At 37.8% G+C, this 21,168-nt stretch overlaps 1 protein-coding gene across 3 annotated transcripts in view; it reads left to right on the top strand.

Moving 5' to 3' along the window:
* Positions 1–21,168, top strand: part of LOC139728841 (oxysterols receptor LXR-alpha-like) — a 233,914-nt gene that overhangs the window by 165,119 nt on the left and 47,627 nt on the right. For all 3 annotated transcript variants that reach the window (XM_071639779.1, XM_071639778.1, XM_071639781.1), the window contains exon 2: positions 8,314–8,337. In XM_071639779.1, the coding sequence (XP_071495880.1) occupies positions 8,314–8,337 (24 nt within the window). The remainder of the gene's footprint in view (positions 1–8,313; positions 8,338–21,168) is intronic.

The following is a 21,168-nucleotide window of genomic DNA, read 5'->3' on the forward strand; positions in this document are numbered from 1 at the left end:
GCCGTATTTCAGTTACTTGTGGATGTGATATTGTTAAGTCGTGTAGCATTGCTATGGGATCAGTTGCACACTTTTATCAACCGCAAAGTAGTGGATGATATTCAGAATGCCGCGGGCAGTGGATTTCGCCTTGGTCATCAGCAGAATACATCATTGGATTTATGGTGAGGTGAGATATGATGCTAAAGAATGGCTTTATGAAGCTGCCTTGAAGGCCCACTTTCACGCAGATGGCGACCTGCCCCACATATTCAGATTACTGTTAGTGTGTGAGTGTGATGCTGCACATGAGTGTCATGCTGCACAAGAGTGTTAGTGTATGGATGATGGGTGTTGTATTCATTGAACGTGGACGTGACAAGTACCACACTGATAATGCGGTTCACAAGATTCTTTTTCAGTCGTGTTGCCAAGGAAGGAGGATGAAAAAAGTCTCCATCACCTCTTCGTCAGGGAAAGGAGAGTGCACTATTCTCCCCCCCCTAATGCTCATGCCCACCTCGTTAAGCCAGAGGTGCACTGCACTTATGACAGTGCCGTTATCTCAAATCAGTGAGATAGATGATATCTTTCTCCTTGATGGCCACTAGTCATGGCTGCATACAAGCTTTGCACGCTGTCTCTCTCTCTATCTATCTATCTTTCTCTCTGGTTTAATGTTAACTCTTGACTAGATACCCTCGGTCCCAGGATGTTGCTGCCCCTTCTTGCAAACACAATGACTGTAAGGCCGAAAGAGATGCAGTCCCGACGAATAAAGTTGACTTAGAATCAGCTGTTGACACAATAGTCACCTGCATCTTAATAGTGTATACAGGATTGATATATTTTGAGACTTACACATGTATGAGATACCCGATGCTCTGTATATTATGAAGCTTCGGTATGTGTAAGCATCATGTATATAGGACACACTACTCATCAGTGGTTCTTTTACATTTCTACGTATGTACCCTCTTAGGTATGGCAGAAATCACAAAATGTGGCTCCAATTGTTTTCAATGCAAATGATATGTATGATTATACATTGTAGGCCTATAGTTACTTATGTTGTATGTATTTTTATTTTTATTTTTTTTATATGTTTATGTATATGTGTATAGTAAGTATGTATGTATGGTTGGCTGTATGTGTGTATGTATGTTTGTATGTTTTTTAGATATTAAATGGTGTCACTACTGATTATAATAATATGCCAGTTCATATTACAGGCACCTGAATACCACTCTGCAGTGTATAATATCCCACTTTGTGGGCTAAGTCACTCAGGTGTTTTCCTGTCTTTATCAGCCAGCATTATCTGTCATCAGGTTTCTCTTATATATCAGTTACTGGTGCTTACATTAGATATGATTTTTCATGCAGTATTTTTCACTTGCACAACTCAAAAAAAAAAAAAAAAATGATAACAAGGTTCTACAGAAAACTATTGAGATTATTTTGTATTGGTGAGCCAACCAACCCTATGAGAATTGTGGGAGTGTTGGGGATGCTGTGCACTTCCTGATCTCACAAACACTTGAAAAGATATGGGAAGAGGTAGCAATTTCAAGGAAATACTCTGCTATCAACATCTCTTGTGACATATTAATGCTTCACTCACTCTTAAGTCATGTTTGCCCTCATGCGTGTAACAGAGCTATATGACTAATTGTTTACCTGCTCACCAATGAGTGGTAATGCCAGCATACCGTTCTCAGAGGAATGCAAATATTAAAGGTCCAGTTTACCTTTGGGAGCAGTGATTTCAAAAAATTTCAAGATATCACATTTGATGCATATGTGTAGGTCTGTTGTATCACAAAACATTCTACCATATAAAATTTTCACAATAAAGCCTCAAATATAAGGAGATATCAGTATTTTCTTAATAAACCATAACTCTAGACGGATTAGTCTGGAAACACTTTTATTATAAGTATTGTTCACATTTTGCGTATTTAACAATACTTAACATCGATAATATGGATTCAAATTTTTGCAGTGGTTGTTTCTATCCTTAACTCACATTTTAGAATTGTTTTAAAGCACTAATGCAGGGTTTTTGTTTTTATCTGCAAATGGTAAATCGTGCCTTTAAAGTTCCTTTATTCTCAAGAAGGATACCTTTCGTTTGATATTAGATGAAATCATCTTCCTTTATTTTAGGGTTAGTGAGGCAGTTACCTTTGAAACATTACTTAGGGTCTGATACAGAATTGTTGCAGCTTGGAATACCCTCCCACTGGCCATGCATGAGTGATCATGCTCCTTTTGGTCATTGTATGATCTTTGCAGCAGACATTTCACATTGTTATATAGGCCTATATCAGGCAACTGGAAGATGGATTTTTAGGCACAGAATGAAAAAAGCCAACAACCAAACTAACATACGTCCTTTTTGTGCTCTGTGTCTATCTTTCTCAGTGCAGAATTAAGTACCATTTATAGCTTTACTTGATCACATGCTCCTCTGGAGGCAGAGTCATAAAGCATTAAAAATATATGTCTGTACATATACACATATATAAAATGAGAAACTTGAAGCCACTGTATGAGGGTGAAAGTATCATTCTGCAGTCAAACATCTCGTCATGCCATTAGCTTTTATTGCACCTTTATCTTTAGAGCCTAGTTACCTCATTATTTACTGAAGTTTATTTGTGTCGTGTGTCAATATTACTCACATGGAAAAATTACAAATTTGCTGGTACAGATACAAAGTAACGTTGTGCCAAGTGGCTTTAATCTCAAATAGCAATGTACTTTGCCAGAGTGTTAAAAGAGTTATTGGGTAATACCTACTTAATCGAAAGAAGTCCTTGATTATATTATATGTACGGAAATATTTCACGACCAGCATAGAGTTTCACTGGTTTCTAAGAACACAAACCATTTGCGTCCAAAAAGTCAAGAGAGCTGCTGATTATGTTATGATAAGCGAATCTGTGTGTTGGCAGACACACTTTGGTTTCTGTCGAGTTGGCATGGTTTTTGTGTTCCTACCTCCCCCATAACTTGAAATCAATCATAACTTATGATCAGCTGCCAGCGGTCTGCTGCTACACTTCCTGGTAATCGGGCGAAAGCTGACCACAGGGTCATTGAACTTTGTGGCTCAAGAGTCAGGGTTAGTGGGATGTACTTTTCATAGTTGTGTGCCCTAGACCCGTGTGCAGTCTGTGTATCAGCAACGGAGATATTTAGCTGCCTTGTTTAGTTCGTAGGATGCCGTCTGTGACAGAGCGGTAGACCTGGGTATGATTTTTGCAGTGGAGCAGAGTAATGGAGGGGATTTACAGGAATAATCTTCAAAAACCCTCCTCGGAATGATATATCCTCTTGCTAATTCCTGACTACAGCAAAGCACCCCCAAAGGTTGATACACGGGCTAACTAATTTATTGCGTTGGTGTTGTGCTCTTTTCAACCTCCATTGCCAAAACAAATGGACACTGAGGAATCGTGCTAATATACCCCACATTTCATGAACTTGATGAGCCAAATACATTCATGCGTGATCAATCATGTGGACCAACTTTGTTATATCATCTGTACGTGTTGTTGTGACAATTAATGCTAGTATTGTAGCATTGATGTTCTAGACTGATGGTTTTTATCTTCATTTTCAATGCTGTTATTATTGTTGGCGGTTTGAAGTATACATATTTGTTCCATGATCGTAGTGACACCTTGTTAGCATTGATGTCATTGAGGTGTGTTCAATGCTACCCTGTTTGTGTCTCACCTTTTTCTTTCACCCTGATAAAATTTTGTGATGGGGTTGTCAACATCTAATTATTCCTGTCCCCCCCCCCCCCCCCCCCACATATTGTGCATTTCTGGGTATCATTGTTGCTTAGATTAGACAGTAGAATGGCCAAATGTGTCGAGATGAGGGTATGTTACGTAGGTGTCATGAATTGTTCAGGTTTTGCCACTTCTAATCTTGCCTATGTAAAAAAGGGGTCTGCATTCAGAGACTATCACCCAAGAGTTATGTGGCAAAATTTCATGTGTCATTCATACCTTCATCAGCCTGTGTGTGTGTTGGTGCCAGTTTATCCTAAACATGCCTGGAATTGCTGGTGTTCAAGCCTTCCTATACGGCAGCGACCACAGTAAGAGTTATCTCACGTCCTTTCAATTGCTATCTGTCAGGTTGTAAAGATGGTAAGGTGTCTGATGGCCCAGGGGTTCGTATGAATGCTGAGTTTTTAGACAGGCTTCTGAAGTTTGTGCCATGAAACATTAAGCTCAGTTTGTGCATAATAGTATAGAGCCGGTAACCCTAGTCATGACAGATAGAGAAAGAAAGGAAGAGAGAGATGGAGAGAGAAACAGTGGGAGAGAGAGAAAGGGAGAGGGCGCATAAGCATCATATTCAAAACAGTCTTAAGTTTTAGTAGCATAGGGTGTGTTTATGCTCAATTTGGGAAGGCAGAATCAGCATTTTGAAATGCTGATTTGATTCAAAAACACCGTTCACGGGAGCACTGTTTATGTTCACTTTCTTTGAGCTTGGAAAGAGCGTTTACGATTGCTTCGATGACCTCAGCAGAGACGGGTCAAATTGGGGTGCGTGCTTTTTCGGAAGTTCTGGCCCGAGTATGTGCGTTGTTCACGTTCTGTAGCATGTCTAATATCATTTCTATTATTTTGATTATTTTACTAATCACACGTATGGGCTGTAGACAATGATGGAAAATATGAGTATTTATTTCATCGACAAATTGTTGACAGAATTGGATTGTATTGTAGTGAGATCTTCATGCGTTAACGTGTCTGTGTACGTGCAGTAAACTAATGTACCAACCGACAGGGAGCACGAGGGATATAACACCTGCAGATTGTACATTGCACAGTAGAGTAATCGAAATGTCGGCTGGCCTGGCGCGCGCATTTTCACGTGAACCATATGGTGATGGAGTTGACGTCATTTAAACACATATTGGGCCGTAAACCCCTTCTACTATTATGCCAAAAGGCCCTTTAATGCTATAGACTTTGTACACTATTAGTGCCCTTTTGGCATAACGGGAAGTTTTGTAAGGCCCTTTTGGCATAAGGCGGACGATATGTGATTTGCGTTTATGCTTCCCCTGTTAACGTGATTAGTCAGAAACGCCAATCATAAACGCACATATTTGTGAAACGATGTTTAGAAAGGGCGTTTATATCAAAGTGAGAAAGTATGCTACCGTGTTTTGAACTAAATCCCTATCAAAAAATGCTGATTTTGACCCAAAAAGGGCAAGTATAAACACAGCCTAAATTGCATATTTTGCTCATGGAGTTTTTACCAGAGCATGCTGTCCACAGTGTGGTGCATGCTTCAAAGCCTTAAATTATTGTCAGTTATCAAATTTGCTGCCGTCGGGACTTGAGATAATTGCTGGTTATCAGTGAACTGAGTATAAAGCTGAGTATAATAAAGCTAAATATCATGCGGAAGCTCTTTATGAAGATTTTACTGTTAGATAAATTGGTGTTGCCAGCGATAATACTTCTGTACAACCTAGCCTGTAGCCAGATTTAACTATTAATTTATGCTGTTGTGATATAGTCAAGATATTAAAGTCAAATTGGTTCTGGACCTTGATTATGTCGCCCTCAAAATCTGTGTCAGCCAGAGATAAGTGCTGTTATCTGCACGGTGCTTGTCAGCGATACTCGATGCAATTAATAATGCTTTTCAGATGTATATATATGTTTGCACATGTTCAAGGGCTTGATTATGATACGGCTGTATAGGCATCCAGCAAGCTGCCTCTCAGCTTGACTACATTGTTTGCTGTCTCACTCGAGTTATGTTTGCCTGAAAGGCCATGTTCATAGCCTGCCAGCGTTCGGCTGATGCAAGGATAGCAAGCATCAACTCCTCTTCTCACTCACACTTCATTAAGAAATTTTCATACCTTATGAACAACATTATATCAAGAATTTAGAGATGAAATGTACTTTTTGACATGCGCTAAAAATAAACAAAGATCCACATTGATATCCAGTGCTTTTCTTCAAAGCAAAGGAACTGCCTACGTGTATATAATGCTCTCAGAGCATTTGAATCGTACCATGACGCAACATGCTTATTCAGCACAAACCAAGGCATTAGGAATTGACACATAGAATCACAGTTAGTATTTGCAGATAGAGTGTGTACCATGTATCATTTGGAGAGATTTGTTGACAAAAGAAAAAGATTGCCAATTGAGTCACCCCATCTATAATCTGTTTTCACGTTGTGTCCTGTAGATATACGAATGATGAATTTTTAATCATGTTTGAATTCCATGGGAGACACTCACCAATTCTTCTTTTTCTTTTTTTTTTGTTCTTGCAGATCTTGTGCTGTGTACTTTGCTTTTTCCATGTTGCATAGTAACTGTGTAGACAGGAAGCTGCTTTACAATGAGCACCAGTTGAATCAATGCATGAAAATCCCTTAAAGGGATGGTACAGTTTCGGTTGAGATGGGGCTTTAGGTTTCCAGCTTCTTTCGATGATATATATATATATATATATATATATATTTTTTTTTTTTAGATAAAGAGAAACCTCTTATGAAATATAGATTTTGAGCATATAATTCTAAGAGGAATTCAAAGTTTATTTGATAAAATTTGGTTTTGAAATAGCTGAGATATCCTAAACAAAGCAATCCTATTAAAAGCTGGGACCCACCTTTATTAGGATTGCTTTGTTTTACTTTGTTTTTGGATATCTCAGTCATTCCAGAACCAATTTTCATCGAGTAAACTTTATATTCCTCTTAGAATTGTATGCTCTTTAACATTTAATAAAGTGATTTCTAAGTACTGTAAAACATGATATATTCGCGGCATGAACTTTTCGCGAATTGGAGCCGACGGCCTTTTTTGCGGCATGAAATTTTCGCAAACTGCCACTGGCATTCAATGCATATAGTGTAGACAAGAACTTTTGCGTGCATTTTAATTTTGCGAATCTTGGCACTCGCGAAATTCGCGAAATTAAAATGCACGCGAAAATTCCTCGTTTTACAGTATCTCGCAAAAAGCTAAAAGCTGGATCCTCATCTCATCCAAGAACTATACCATCCCTTTAAAGACCCAGCAGCATTGAGATTCGATGCCATGGGAAGGCTAGCCTGACTCAATATTCGGGAATCCCCCATAGTTGTGTAAATAATAGCTTTATAACTGTCCTCTATGTATGTACACATACAGCCGAGGAATCTTGATTTGAGTTCTAGTTTTCAACTGTACCTGGGTGGGCAGTGGAATGAAAATTGCTTCAATCAGGCCATTCTTCTTTCCCCATGCTAAGGGATTAGATCCATTTTTTTTTTCTCTCTCTCATATGATGTATGTGCAGTGTTGGATTAACCCTTCCATGACCATAACCTTAAAGTACCATTCACATAGAACTGGTTAGCAAATGGGGATGACTGAGTCAATGCCAGGAGCAATTATTTGCAAGAGAATACACAGATGTCTGATATATTTGGCTGGATTCAATTCATTGAGTTATCAACATTAATATATACAAATGATGCATAGGATAGAGTGCGTTAGTGGAAATGTAGCGTACTCGAGGGTATTTACAATTGTGAAACATGCACGAGGCGAAGCCGAGTGCATGTTGCACTACATTGTAAATACCCAAGAGTGAGCTGCATCTCCACTAACGCCACGAAATAATCCTGTGCATCATTTGTTTTATAAAATGGGTCGAAAACTAACAGCATTTTTCACGTACCTTTGTGGATCAAGATGTCCGAAGATGTTCGTCCCAAACATTTACGCACGTCGCACTCGGAAATCCCGCACATATAAGTACTGTACGTATAAGAGTATACGTACGCCACTCATGTTATGCACACAAGAAAGGCCGCCCGGCAGCCCGAACTAGAAGTTGTTTACAGGATTGACAGTGCGTATAGTACCGCGCGACGCACTTGTAACAACTGATTGAGTGCGCACTGCTAGTGCAAACATTGTGACGTCGGCCGTGGATGTTAGTGAGAAATTAATACAAGCACACGTGACGCATTTCAGCGCTTCCAATTGGCTACATTCTTGAACCCATTTTATAATGAAAATTAATGCACTTATCACTTGTTGTTACCATGTATACTGTATACACCATCCATCCTTTAGAAACAATGAGGGCTTGCCCATCACTCCTCACATTCGAAGTGCTAACGTTGATGAATTAGGAGTCATAATGCACTTGTTTCCTTCTGCTTACTGTTAAGTGATGCAGACTCACAATATTTTTTGCCATAGATATACATGTCTGTTGTCATGGTGATTAATATGTATCTATTTTCATTTTCCATTTTATCTTTCAGAACACATGGGTCAAGACATGTCAGGTGAGTGGTATCTCATTCATTACATAAAGTACATAGTACAAACTAAAATACAAGCCGAATATAGATATACATAAACATTCATAAACATGTATATGTATGCAATATGCACAATATATTATACATAATAAAGGAAGAGAGCTTTGCAGTAACACCATATGGTGTTGTAACCACTATACCGCAAACCTCTCTTCCTCGTTTACATCAACATGCAAACTTCCAAACAACGCATACTGTACATATATTTATGATATTCATCCATTCTCTGTTAACACATTTGAGAGAATGCTGATATTTCTATAAATTTGGTTGCCAGTGAAAATGGCTGTGATAACTTTCAGGGTCAATATTGTAATATTTGACAAAATGATGGTCCAGCTGCCAAGGACCTCACAAATCTTTTCAGAGATTGTCATATCGACAATAACAATTGTGAAAGAAAGATATTATTATTCAGAGGGGTGAAGGATCGGGTAGAGGGAGACAAAGTGAAGAAACTTGCACCTGAATCACAATTGTTTTGCAACATTTTGTCTGGTATCTGACAGCTAACTTATTTCAGCTCTGCAGTGAGTGGCATAGTGAATCATTCTTCAGTCTAAAGTTCCTCACTACAAATCTTATTGTATTTATGAAGACTTCCAGCCTGCCACACAAACAGTTTTCGATACAGGGAGGTTTCTCCCTCGCTTTCTCTATCTTTTTTTTGTTTTTGTTTTTGTTTTTGTTTTGTTTTTTTTGGGGGGGGAGGGGTTGTTGTGCTTTTTTAAGTGTTTGTATGTGTCTATATATTTATGTACATGTGAGTTTTGTGTGTGTGTATGTGTGTCATCCAGGTGCTGTCTATGTCAGCCAGATTAAGAAGATAAAGGAAGCTATATCATATATTTTGCTGTCCAATATATATTTCACCTTTTGAAGAACCTTTCCTGTTTGGAGAAGGCATTTTAGGGGCATAAGTCTCATACTTTCACAAGTATTGATTTCAGATAAAAAGAGAAATACACAATGTGAGCTTTTCTCAGTGAAGACTGCTTGATAAATACATTGTACTTGCAGTAAGAGGAATGATTGGCTAAAAGTTCCTAAACCATGAAGTTCGTTGCGATGGAATAATGCAGCAGAAATGTATATGTTGTGTGAATTGTTTATCTTTATTATCATTTGTTCATTGTATAGGTACCAATATAGCCTGAATTCTGTGACAGGGGATTTAATATGTAAGCCTAGAGGTACCCCCCCCCCCCCCATTAGGGGATTCAAGAAAATTATACAAGATATCGTATACCTACCAATGAAGAGAAGAAGGACAAGGAGGAAAAAAAATACAAACACATACCACAGGAAGGAAGTGGATTTCACGCCACTTGCTATGCCATGTGTTCAAGTCTCACCCATAGAGGGGGCTATTTCAGTTGATGTCAAGAAATGACCCTGTCTTCCTTCCGACACCCAAACTGGAGGGACCAGGGCCCTGTTTCATAAAACTTGTTATCAATAACAAATTACAATAGTTGTTATAAACTACTGAAATCCTTGCATCTGATTGGCTGAGAGCAAGTTTGTCATAGAAATGTGGCAGTTGTTACTGATAAAAAGTTTTATGAAACAGGACCCTGGTAAACTGAGAAGGCCTTTGTGGTCAGTAAGAGGAGAAAAAAAACTTAAAAGATAGTGCTTTGCCACTAATTGGCCTTATACTACATTATGTACATAGCCATCAGCACGAAGTCTTACCAAAGTATGTGTCACTTTGGTTGTTGGTATGTTTCTTGCTGAATAGTTGATATAAACAAAGACTGTTAGTTTGTATTTCAATTGCAGGTAGCAGGGCACACAATTACACACTGGTTTTTTTTTTTATGCCTCCGCCAACGAAGTGGCCGGAGGCATTATGTTTTCGGGTCGTCCGTCTGTACGTCCGTCCCGTTTTGTTTTTGTCGATATCTCAAGAACCGTGTGGTGGTTTTACATCAAACTTGGTATGAGGGTATATCCTGGGGGGATAATACTTTGTTTGGATTTTAGGGTCATGGGGTCAAAGGTCAAAGGTCACAAGTTATTTTGTGAAAAAAAGGTTGAAAATTCATGTTTTTCTCCATATCTCGCAAATGGTTCAAGGTATCTTCATGGAACTTAGTATATATGCTTGTTCCAATGGGCAGTGATTATCTAGGGAAGTTGGGGGTCATGGTTCAAAGGTCAGGGGGTCAAAGGTCAAGGTCAACTCCTCAAAATATCACTACTTTCCTTATATTTATGCAATGCCTGAAGGTTTTTTTTTTAACTTGATGTATACATGTATTACCCAATATATATTCTGTGGGAAGTTTCTTGCCAAAAGTCAAAGGTCAAAAGGTCAAAGGTCAAAGTGAAAGTGCTGAATTGCACTTTTTCCTTTTTCAAATGTAACTCAAGGTATCATCATGAAACTTACATATTTATGCATGTTCAACCTAACAGTGATTCTCTTTGGAACTGTGAGGTCAAAGGTCAAGATAATGCTATTTTCCCATTTGATACTGAAATTATACTTTTTCTCAATACCTTGAAAATTACTCAATGCATAAAGTTATAAAAGGGTCAAAAGTCAAGTAAAAATCATCAGTTCCCCAAATACCTGTACTCTGACATTTTAATCATTCATCCAATTGAACCTAGTTCTAGGAAAGTGAACATTCAGCACATTTGTGTCAAACCTGTCATTTTGATATTTTGCCAATTGTGTGAAACTGTCATCACACATTGTCAAGACATTGTACTATAGACCTATTAGGAGAACCATGCATTATGGCGGAGGCATATCAGTCGCCGTAGCGATATATCTAGTTTTTACATGTTTTGTTAGAGCAGTAGGAAAGAGAAATAGTTCTGTGCTTTTCAAACTTGTATTTCTTTCATTGTTTCAACACAATCATTACCATAAATTCCACAGACCAGTACAGTACTATAACTGACAGGCAGATATCTCTAGAATGGTAATTTAAGCATTCCTGTGAACAAAGTTTGTATGTAAAGATCAGCCACACTCTTGTTCATTTTTCGTTCTTTTTTTTTAATAGGATATATATATTTTTTTTTTGGGGGGGGTCAGTCGGTGTTTCCTTGTTCAGTCCTACATTTGCTGAACATGAACGCTAAGTTTAACACAAAGACTAGTTGCGATGAATTATATGTATTCATTCGTTGAATTTTTTTAAGGAAAGTTTTGTGGTAAACACCTTGTGGTATTGAATGCAGTCATCATGTATTTGTACAAGAGCGAATCACATGAAGTGGTTATTTCTATAATTAATGTCCAAGGAGAAGAGAACCACAAAAACAGGGTTGGCAAGATATATCTATATATGTGTTCATTTATTTATTCATGTTCACATTTGCCCATTGGTCCTATCCTATCAGACAAGCTGCCAAGCATCTGTATTCACAATTAAAGCAAATATTTTCCTGTTCATGTTACCTGTGTAACACTCAGTTACGCTTGCCTTAGGCTAAATGAGACTGTGGGGTGTATCATAACCTCAACAGCATAACCTCAACAACAGTAAAGAAGAAGAGATAAAGCCTTTTGAGTCGAGATATGACAAACGTTTGGATAATGAAGGAGTCCATGTACTCCTTGCCATGACATACATTCGTGCCATGAGTGCAAAATCCTTTAATTCTTTATTAACCCGTTGAGGACGAGTCCCGAGTATTCTCGGGCAGGTGTCTATGGGAAGTGCGTGTTGTAGCAAAATCAGTCCATCCTCAACAGGTTAAAGAATTTTGATGTGAGGACTTCAACAAAACTTTTCTACTGTGAGCACTAGATTCCAAGTTTTTAACACACAAAGTATGACTTTCTTTGGCACCTAAGCTGGCCCCTGGAAAAAAACACACAACAACAGCAACAAACGACCGACCAAATCATTATATATCATGACAGGAAATGGGCAGATTAGAGTGTCCTTTGCGTATCAGCTGTTACTAAATGCAAAAGTGACCAAACCGTTCACTACAACACAAAGGCTGAATGTTTTGAGCATCACAAACATATCATATCCCCTATCACATCCAGACAATGACATAACCAGTAGGTAGGTCCTTCAGTAGTATATAATTTGGGTGTTTCCAATTCCTTTATTTTCATCCATATCTTTTCTTGCTTCTTTATTAGTTTTTCTTGGGGGGAAAGGAAATCCCTCTATGGATTCCTAATTGAAAATAGAACAATGAGTGTGTACTTGTATGTTCAATAAAGAGAACCAACCAATTTCTGTTTTCTCAAGCAGCAGTAGAAATTGACTTTCCAATGATGAACTATTTCAATTTCAATCGTATTTTTAGATTTCTCATGAAAATGTCATACCCCTCAAAAAAAAAACAACAACTATACAGTAACAAAATTACAAAGTAGAAATTACATGACCTTCACATGAATGTACAATTGTCTCAATAAACACAAAGCTTGTCTACAGTAGTATTGGACTGTGTTCAAAGTAAAAGAAATATGATGGGGCCTACATAGAAGCTTGATTGTTAGCTGAAGGTCCTAGGAGAAAAATCAGGTAAAGGGAAATATAGAACACCAAGATCTAGTCTATGATAGATCAATATCATTAATCCCAACCTTTCATTGTTATTTCATTCATGTCATTTTATATCAATTGGACTTCTTTTTTTTTTTCTTTAGATTATTTTTCTTTTCAATGCAGTGTAAATCTTTCTCTCTGTTGAAAACAGGTATGTGAAGAATGTATAACAGACATGGGTGACATCATCCTGCACAGCTTTTACAGAGTTGATTTTATATTGAGATGATTCTATCTGCTGCCATCTTGTGGTGGAAAATGATACATGTTGAGGATACCTCGCTCATCTTCTAACCTGCAGCGTTGTTTTTGTTCCGCGTGCACACCAACATGTGTGCTCTGCTGATGCGTGTTTTGCTCAGTACTGGAGTTGTAATTGTGTCTGTGTGTTAGTCTTGAATTACCAGGCTTGTATTGGCTTCCGGTATCACAACCCTGTGAAATATTTTTGATACAAAAAGTCAGTTCAGAATGTTTATTTTAATGCATTCAACATCTTTCAAGGGTTCTTCTTGACCATGATGTAGTTTATTGCATAAAATTTAGCTATTGCCTCATAAATGTAAGTCACCTATCCTCCTAAAAAGACTAAATTTTGTCAGAAGAATATATATGAATATGATTCGCTGAAGATTATGTTTCATTACAAAAAAAAAAGACTATAACATCTGAAAATGGACATTCTTACTTCCTTTGGCACCTGCCATGCACAGGACGAGTCCCGAGTATGCTCAGGCAGGGGTCTATGTAGGTACTACCTGATTTTTGTTAAATTGACTTCTATGTTGTATCAAATTCTGAGGGTAGAGATGAGTGTAAGATAATGCTGTCATAAGTATTAGTGAAATTGTGATAGGCATACTGTAGCATCATTTTGCATTCATCAGTGATAGGATGACAATGAATATTGCCGACTTCTTTGCAAGAGAGGCAATTCTAGAATGTATCCTTGAATGATGATGGTAAGAGATTTCACATGCGGGACCGGTAGAATGACCAAACCAGAGGTAGTGGGAGACAGTGTGCTAGCTGGTCCCAATCATCCCACCATTCAACAGACCTGAATTCATGGTGGATTTTATTGCAGTAACATACCAAGCACTCTACCGTCCACTACCTTGATACACTTGGTGCTCTATGAAAGGCTACTATCTCCGTTCAGATGCAAACCAGTTTATACCAAAACTCTATAAAGAAACAACGTATAGGCCTAAAGAATAATATACCTTTCTATGTTTGTCATACGTTCAGACACACATGGACATGATGGAATGCTGGTTCTTTATCGAGTTCTAGTTCGAAAACGATGCTCTGACCGTCATGCCATTATACATTGTTTCGTTATATGTTGTTTTATTAGTCAGCGTTCAGACGTAGGCCTATAGATTCATCGCATAGCTATACCGTTTTGATATTGTTATGCCATTTTAGTATAAATTTCTTTGTGTCTTGAACACCCTGACAGTCAGGTGAAATATTTGGTTAGCTGTCGGTATAGCATTGACAGTAAGAGAAATAGAGAGGATAGAACATATCACTTTCCAATGAAGAAAAATACTCTAATGTAAAAAGTCAATGAATCTGCATTTGTGTGCACATTGCACCTCTAGGACCAAAGACACGAGGGATTATGGGACATTGTGAAATATTTCACCATTGTGTAGAGCGTAGGGCAAATGGATATTTTTCAATGAAGACTTTTTGTTAAATTCATTAATGATTTATTGCCTTCACAAATCTGTCATTCTGTGGTTACAAATTCTCTGTGACCCTAAACTGCGGTGAGACTGATGACATGTACTTTGATCTTGAAGTGGGGTGAAGTAATCGACTTTTTCCCCAAACAGTACACTGCATATTTTGGCTAGTAAGCATCTTTCTCCAAGCCTGTGTTATTAAAGTTCTCAAGTGCCATATTAGTTTTGCATGCCATAAAATACTGCTCATACTGATAGTAGCAGTCATTGCTGGTTCACATACTGTAGCCCACTCTGCTCATGCGTCAAGATCGCCTGAGTTTGAAAGCATAGGAAAACAGGAAAGCTACATTATACAGGAAGAAATGGAGGTCGGTGCATGTTACAGAGTAGTTTGATATTTCCGCAATCCTTGTCACGGTTATTAGCAGGTCGATAGTTGAATGTTGTGTGAGTCATCGTAAGCCAGACATCCTGGAAAAAGGGTCTGATTTCCTAGGCTACAGCTACCCACAGTGGGGCTAATGATATGTTCGGCCTGAGAGGTCACTGACCAAGAGGTCACGGTGAGGAGAAATCAGGGTTTCTGCACTCTGATCAAGCAGACAATCCGCATGAAAGGCTTTGATTTTCACCCCCCTCCTTCATATATGGATCACTGGATATATTCTGGGCACCCTATGCAATGTGTTGGCATATTCGCCATTCTTTCATGAGTGGAAAAAACAGGAAGATGTCAACTCAAAAGATTAATTATGTGAAATGATGTCTTGCTTTAACAGCAAACAATATAATGTATTCCCCATCCCTGCATGTTTTGATACATATTGATTTAATCTTATTACACATTTCACAGTGATGGTAATTTCAAATTGTGTCCACACACTTTCTTTTAATATTGAATTTTGGACCAAAAACTGTGCTTGGACCGCAACATTGAATGTGATCCCTCTCATCATTTGTCAAACTTCATTGACCCTAACATCCTTTTCAGTATTGGCTTACAAATTGGGGGGGGGGGGGGAGTTGCTGCAAACAACATCATACTGAACATTCAGGATTATTCTTTATGTTGAAGTAGGCATTTCATTTCCCATGTCTCAATTTTCTCACATTTTGTTTGTTTGTTTGTTTGTTTGTTTGTTTGTTTGTCTTTTTGTTTTGTTTGTCTCCACAAATATATCCTGTGGCATTTGCCTAATTCTTTTCTTTATTTTTCCCCTTTTTTTGATGGAATAAATGTGATTAATCATCTATGTGAACACTAAGATATTAAATGCACTAGTGGTCATTCTAAATTTAGTTGATTAACAAGCCTTCTACAGATTTGTATTTCCCAAAATTTCATTTATTTCATTCATTTCTGTTGGTCCACATTCGAAAATAACACAATCATGATAAACCAGAACGTAGCATAATGCTAGTGTGCACACAACAACAATAATGAATAAAACATAAATATCAACAACAACAACAGCAGCAAAAGCAGACCAACAATCTTTTTCGAGAAATATCATTTCATTGAGTTGGGAGATGATAAGAAACAATGAGATAGAAAGTGGATGCATGGAGATCTGCCTCATTATTTAAAGGAAGGGTTACTGTCTCTCAGGGGATGATAATAACCCTGTATGTCTCTCCTGGCTAAGCTGTTTTTGAGCATTGTTTGAAGTTTGACACCGTCTATATTCTAATGTCAAAAGTTTGACCCCTCTTTTCATTTGTCAGCCACCATCCATAGACAAGTTAGCTGTGCCTGGGGAATACTAACTCTGAAAAAGGGGGGAAAATTCTATTGAATTTTGGTGGAATCTGTTCAGAAATCACACAATGTGAATGGATAGACAGGCAATTACAGACTCAATTTCCTGCTAAATTATAATCAATTCACTCTCACCGGGGCAGTCATGGTAGACGGCATGAACGGGGTATAGTGGGTGCTGGCTGTGAATGGAATTATGCTCTACAGGACATGTAGTCTTCTTCTTATGCCTTTTGAAATATTTAACTCCGAATGCATCATTGTCTAACTAGTACAAAATTTTGTTTACCATCGTTTTGAAGGAGACGTGGTAGAATCCAAGAGAAACAGCGTTTGAATCTTCAGAAAGTTTTTGTATACAGAAACATTCATTCATTCATTCATTCATTCATTCATTCATTCATTCATTCATTCATTCATTCATTCATTCATTCATTCATTCATTCATTCATTCATTCATTCATTCATTCATTCATTCATTCATTCATTCATTCATTCATTCATTCATTCATTCATTCATTCATTCATTCATTCATTCATTCATTCATTCATTCATTCATTCATTCATTCATTCATTCATTCATTCATTCATTCATTCATTCATTCATTCATTCATTCATTCATTCATTCATTCATTCATTCATTCATTCATTCATTCATTCATTCATTCATTCATTCATTCATTCATTCATTCATTCATTCATTCATTCATTCATTCATTCATTCATTCATTCATTCATTCATTCAAGCATATGGCACAGTGTGCCTGAACAGATAATTGTCATGGTGTGAAAATGGTATGTAACAGATTACTTTGTAACCCCCCCCCCCCCCCCCCCCCCCCCCCATAGGAGTATCACTACCAAAACATTAATGATGCTATGATGATAGGTAACTAAACTCATCTGTCTTTTTTTTTATAATTATTATTCATTTGAGGGGGACAGGGTTTAGCAGAGGGGATCCAAGGGGCAAAATGACATGTTTATTATTGTCAAAAGTTTGTTGGGAATTCCTTCATGTAGGCTTACCAGACTTGTTACTCAGTCCAAGCAGCTGATACAGGTTGCCCTTTTCTTTTTCTTTATTTATCTATTTTTTTTTTTTACAAGAGATATTTGATGTAAACAGTTTTGACAAGATATTTGTCCTTGACAGGGATTATCAGCTGACACATTTCATCCTTGTCCCACAGAATGAAAGGGGTCTGTGTTTGTAGACTGCCAGGCATGCCCACACAAAATTTTGGGGGTGAACGACCTCCCGGTCACTGAACCCATGTCAAGTTTGGTTGCCATTCCTTTGCATGGCCCTCTCATTCTTACCCCTTGTTTCAGGGTCTTTGTTGGAAAAGAGAGCTGATTCTTATTTTGGGGGAGGGGGGGGGGGGATAGACTAAAAACTTTTTTTAGCCATAACTTCTTTCGTGCCTCTTCCAGCAGTTGGTGAATCTATCCCAATATGCGATGTGTCATATTGATGAGAATATTTATCTTTTAGATAGAGGTGTTGCTGTTTTCTTCTTAAGTTTCTACTTCTACTTTTTTTTTGTATTGATCCTAATTGCAGCATGATAATAATTCTATGCTTGGATTGTGTATATGCAGAAAATCTCAACCGTATTGTGTTGCTAAATATTACATCAGTTACTAGTAAAAGGGAAAATTGCATGTTGTCATTCTCACTATAGTAGTGCATATTGACAGGAAAGTTTCCATGCTGCGAAATTTAAAATGTTTACAGTAGTCTCAGCAATATCATAGCATGTAGCAGTGTAACTTCACATTTCTCATCACATCCTGTAGATACCGCCATTTTTGCTGGCGTTGTTGATCTCACAGTATGTGGGTGTTTAACTCCTCATCTAACAAAAATTTAACGTACGAAAGTTTATAGTGTGCCTTAAAAGTCATCAAAATCAGTTGAGTGGAACACTATGCGGAGTGGATGGATGTGCGCATGAATGGCGACTGCCTTAATGAGGCGTTGCTGCCATATGCATTTTAGCTCTTTAGATGCTGTTATATGTGCATACTGCATTATCATTTCTGCGCAAAGCAAACCACGCACAGTTTATTGTGCTTTGATTCTTGAAACACGATCTTTACAACCATTACATTCCTAGATAATAAGTAATAACAATGATGATGAAAGGGAAGTCCTGTATGAAATTATGAATGGATACATTTAACCACAAGCTGGTGTTTTTTAAGTACAGTCTCCCACTCACATTCCTTAATAGGAAATTGAATCCCAAGCCACGAAGTCGTGACTAATAAAATTGTGAACACTCAGAACACAATCAAATGTTTCACCACATTACCCTTGTTGAATGTTTCCTCATTAGATGAAGTCCTTGGGTGCGATCACTGCATTCTGACCTTTGTTGAAATGGTGTGTTTTCTTGTGCAGAAACTGTAAAATCAGAAATATGTCTCAAGCATTAATAACCAGCGCTACCTACCATTTTCTGATGACATCATCCGTCTCCCTGTGGGTATTGTCAGTCTGTCGCCCTCGCTGGCTTTTAAATGAGTCCAAGTAAACAGGGGAAAAAAGAAGATGGTTAAGTTTGTGGTTTTGTTATGTTGTTGTTGTTGTTGTTGTTGGTTGCTTTCTATCTGCATATCCTGTGTTTACAAGCCCAGGTGTAAGGGGTGGGACATCTGCCTTTTCTGCATTGGCACAAAGTTTCTACAAACTTCCCTGCTGACGCAAGCTATGGCATGGTTATTCACCTCAAAACATGTCCCAAAAGTCTCTTTGGGGGCCCCTCCATAGGTGAAATCTGCCATACAAAGTTATTCCACAGTGTCCTCACTTCTGCCTCTACACAAATGAATTTCATTACTCACAAACACCTGTGTCTTGTGGTCTGATTGTGATGATATTTCAGCAGTAGTTCTGGAAAGACATATTTTGCTGATGTATTCAAATCTATGGATATTTTCCCCCGAGGACCTCGACAAGCTATTCCATCCACCTCTACAGACTTTACTGCATTGCAAATGCTTAGAATCTTCTCTTCATGAAACAGTCATCGCTATGTTAGGCAAGGCTTGGGCAAGCTTTCTAATGGTGAGGAACAACCTTTGAATTGAAGGTATGCATTCACTCTTGATATGTAATAGTATATCGATTTGGTTCACATTTGCGTGACAAGGTATTTGGAAGATGGCTGATCTGTGCTAGAAATGTACTCATCATTTGAACACCGGACTTTCCATGATTTATGATCAGGAAGTCATAATCTTTATCACTTGCCGTTGTCTTTCCCTGAAATGTTTTTACAGTGGCATGTTGCCTTTTGTGCATTTCTTACCTGTGTCTGTACGTCTCATGTGAGGTGTGCGAAGTGTGATCCATTTAAAGGAAACTAAAACCCAGAGCAATGTGGATTGAGTGAAAGCAGCAACATTAGTAGAACAAATCAGTAAAAGGTTGAGGAAAATTGGACAATTCATGCAAAAGGTATAAATTTTTTAAGTTTTGGTGTTGGAACTGCTGGATGAAGAGACTACTAGAGTTCATGACATATATGTGGACAACAATATAAAGAAAATATAAAGGGAATTCCACAAAAACTCATTTTTCATGAAAATTACATATTCCATCAACTTGATATTGACATAATGTTAAGGCCAGTAATTATTCCCCTGCTTTCTGAAAGCAGTTAGTCAAGTCAAGGAGCTGCTTTTTCATTATGCTGAAAAAGTAAAAGCATGTCGAATTTTCTTTATATTTTCTTCATATTGTTGTCTACACATGACATCATGAACTCTTAGCCTCCTCATCCAGCAGTTTCAACACCAAAACTTTAAAAATTCATAACTTTTACATCGATTGTCTGATTTTCCGTAAACTTTCACTGATGTGTTCTACTGATGTTGCTGCTTTCACTCAATCCACATTTCTCTTTGGGTTTTGAATTCCTTCAAATTTTCTCTCATTGTTTTGCATCTGGGTGAACATGAGATAGTTCTGAGGTGGAAAAAGAAAACCAGTGATATATGGGGACCAGGGTCAAGGTGAGAATGGAAAGGAATGCTAAAATGGGAAGACAACAGGTGTATATATATACAGGGGAAACAACAGGTGTTAATACAAGAAGGACTTTAAATAGATGGACAGGGAGTGGCATGGCAATGGATCCGGAATGACTACTGTTTCTGTCATGGGCAAACAACAGTGGGATTCACACTGACACGAATTAGCAAAATACACATATCAAGATTTGAATCATGATCCAAATCTTGAAATTTTTGCCTGTGTAGACCTAAAAATCCTACTAAAAAGCACAATTGGCATCATGATTCAAATCCCAAGAAATCTTGAGATTGTTTCAAAATGTATTACAATAATTTGAGAAGTAACATGATGATTAGAGAAATAGCACCATAATTTGCACCGCAGCAAGTGTGTGATCCATACATAGATACTGAAGCAAAAAAAAATTCAAGATATTTTGATCTGTCATTAAAGGACAAGTTCACCTTCATAAACATAAGGATTGAGAGAATGCAACAATAATAGTAGAACACATCAGTGAAAGTTTGAGGAAAATTGGACAATCGATGCAAAAGTTATGAATTTTTAAAATTTTTGTGTTGGAACCGCTGGATGAGGAGACTACTACAGCTTGTGAGTCATATGCGTACAACAGTATAAAGAAAATGTAAAAGAAAATTCAACATATTTTCACTTTTTTCGCATAACAAAAGAGCTCTTGACTTGCCTCTTTCTAAAGGCGGGGGGAATAATATTACCCATAACATTTGTCGGCAACGAGTCAGGGGAATGT

Source organism: Diadema antillarum, unplaced genomic scaffold, assembly GCF_040938485.1.
Source record: "Diadema antillarum isolate AM-2024a unplaced genomic scaffold, OU_Dant_1.0 seq00000203_RagTag, whole genome shotgun sequence".
Lineage (NCBI taxonomy): Eukaryota > Metazoa > Echinodermata > Echinoidea > Diadematoida > Diadematidae > Diadema > Diadema antillarum.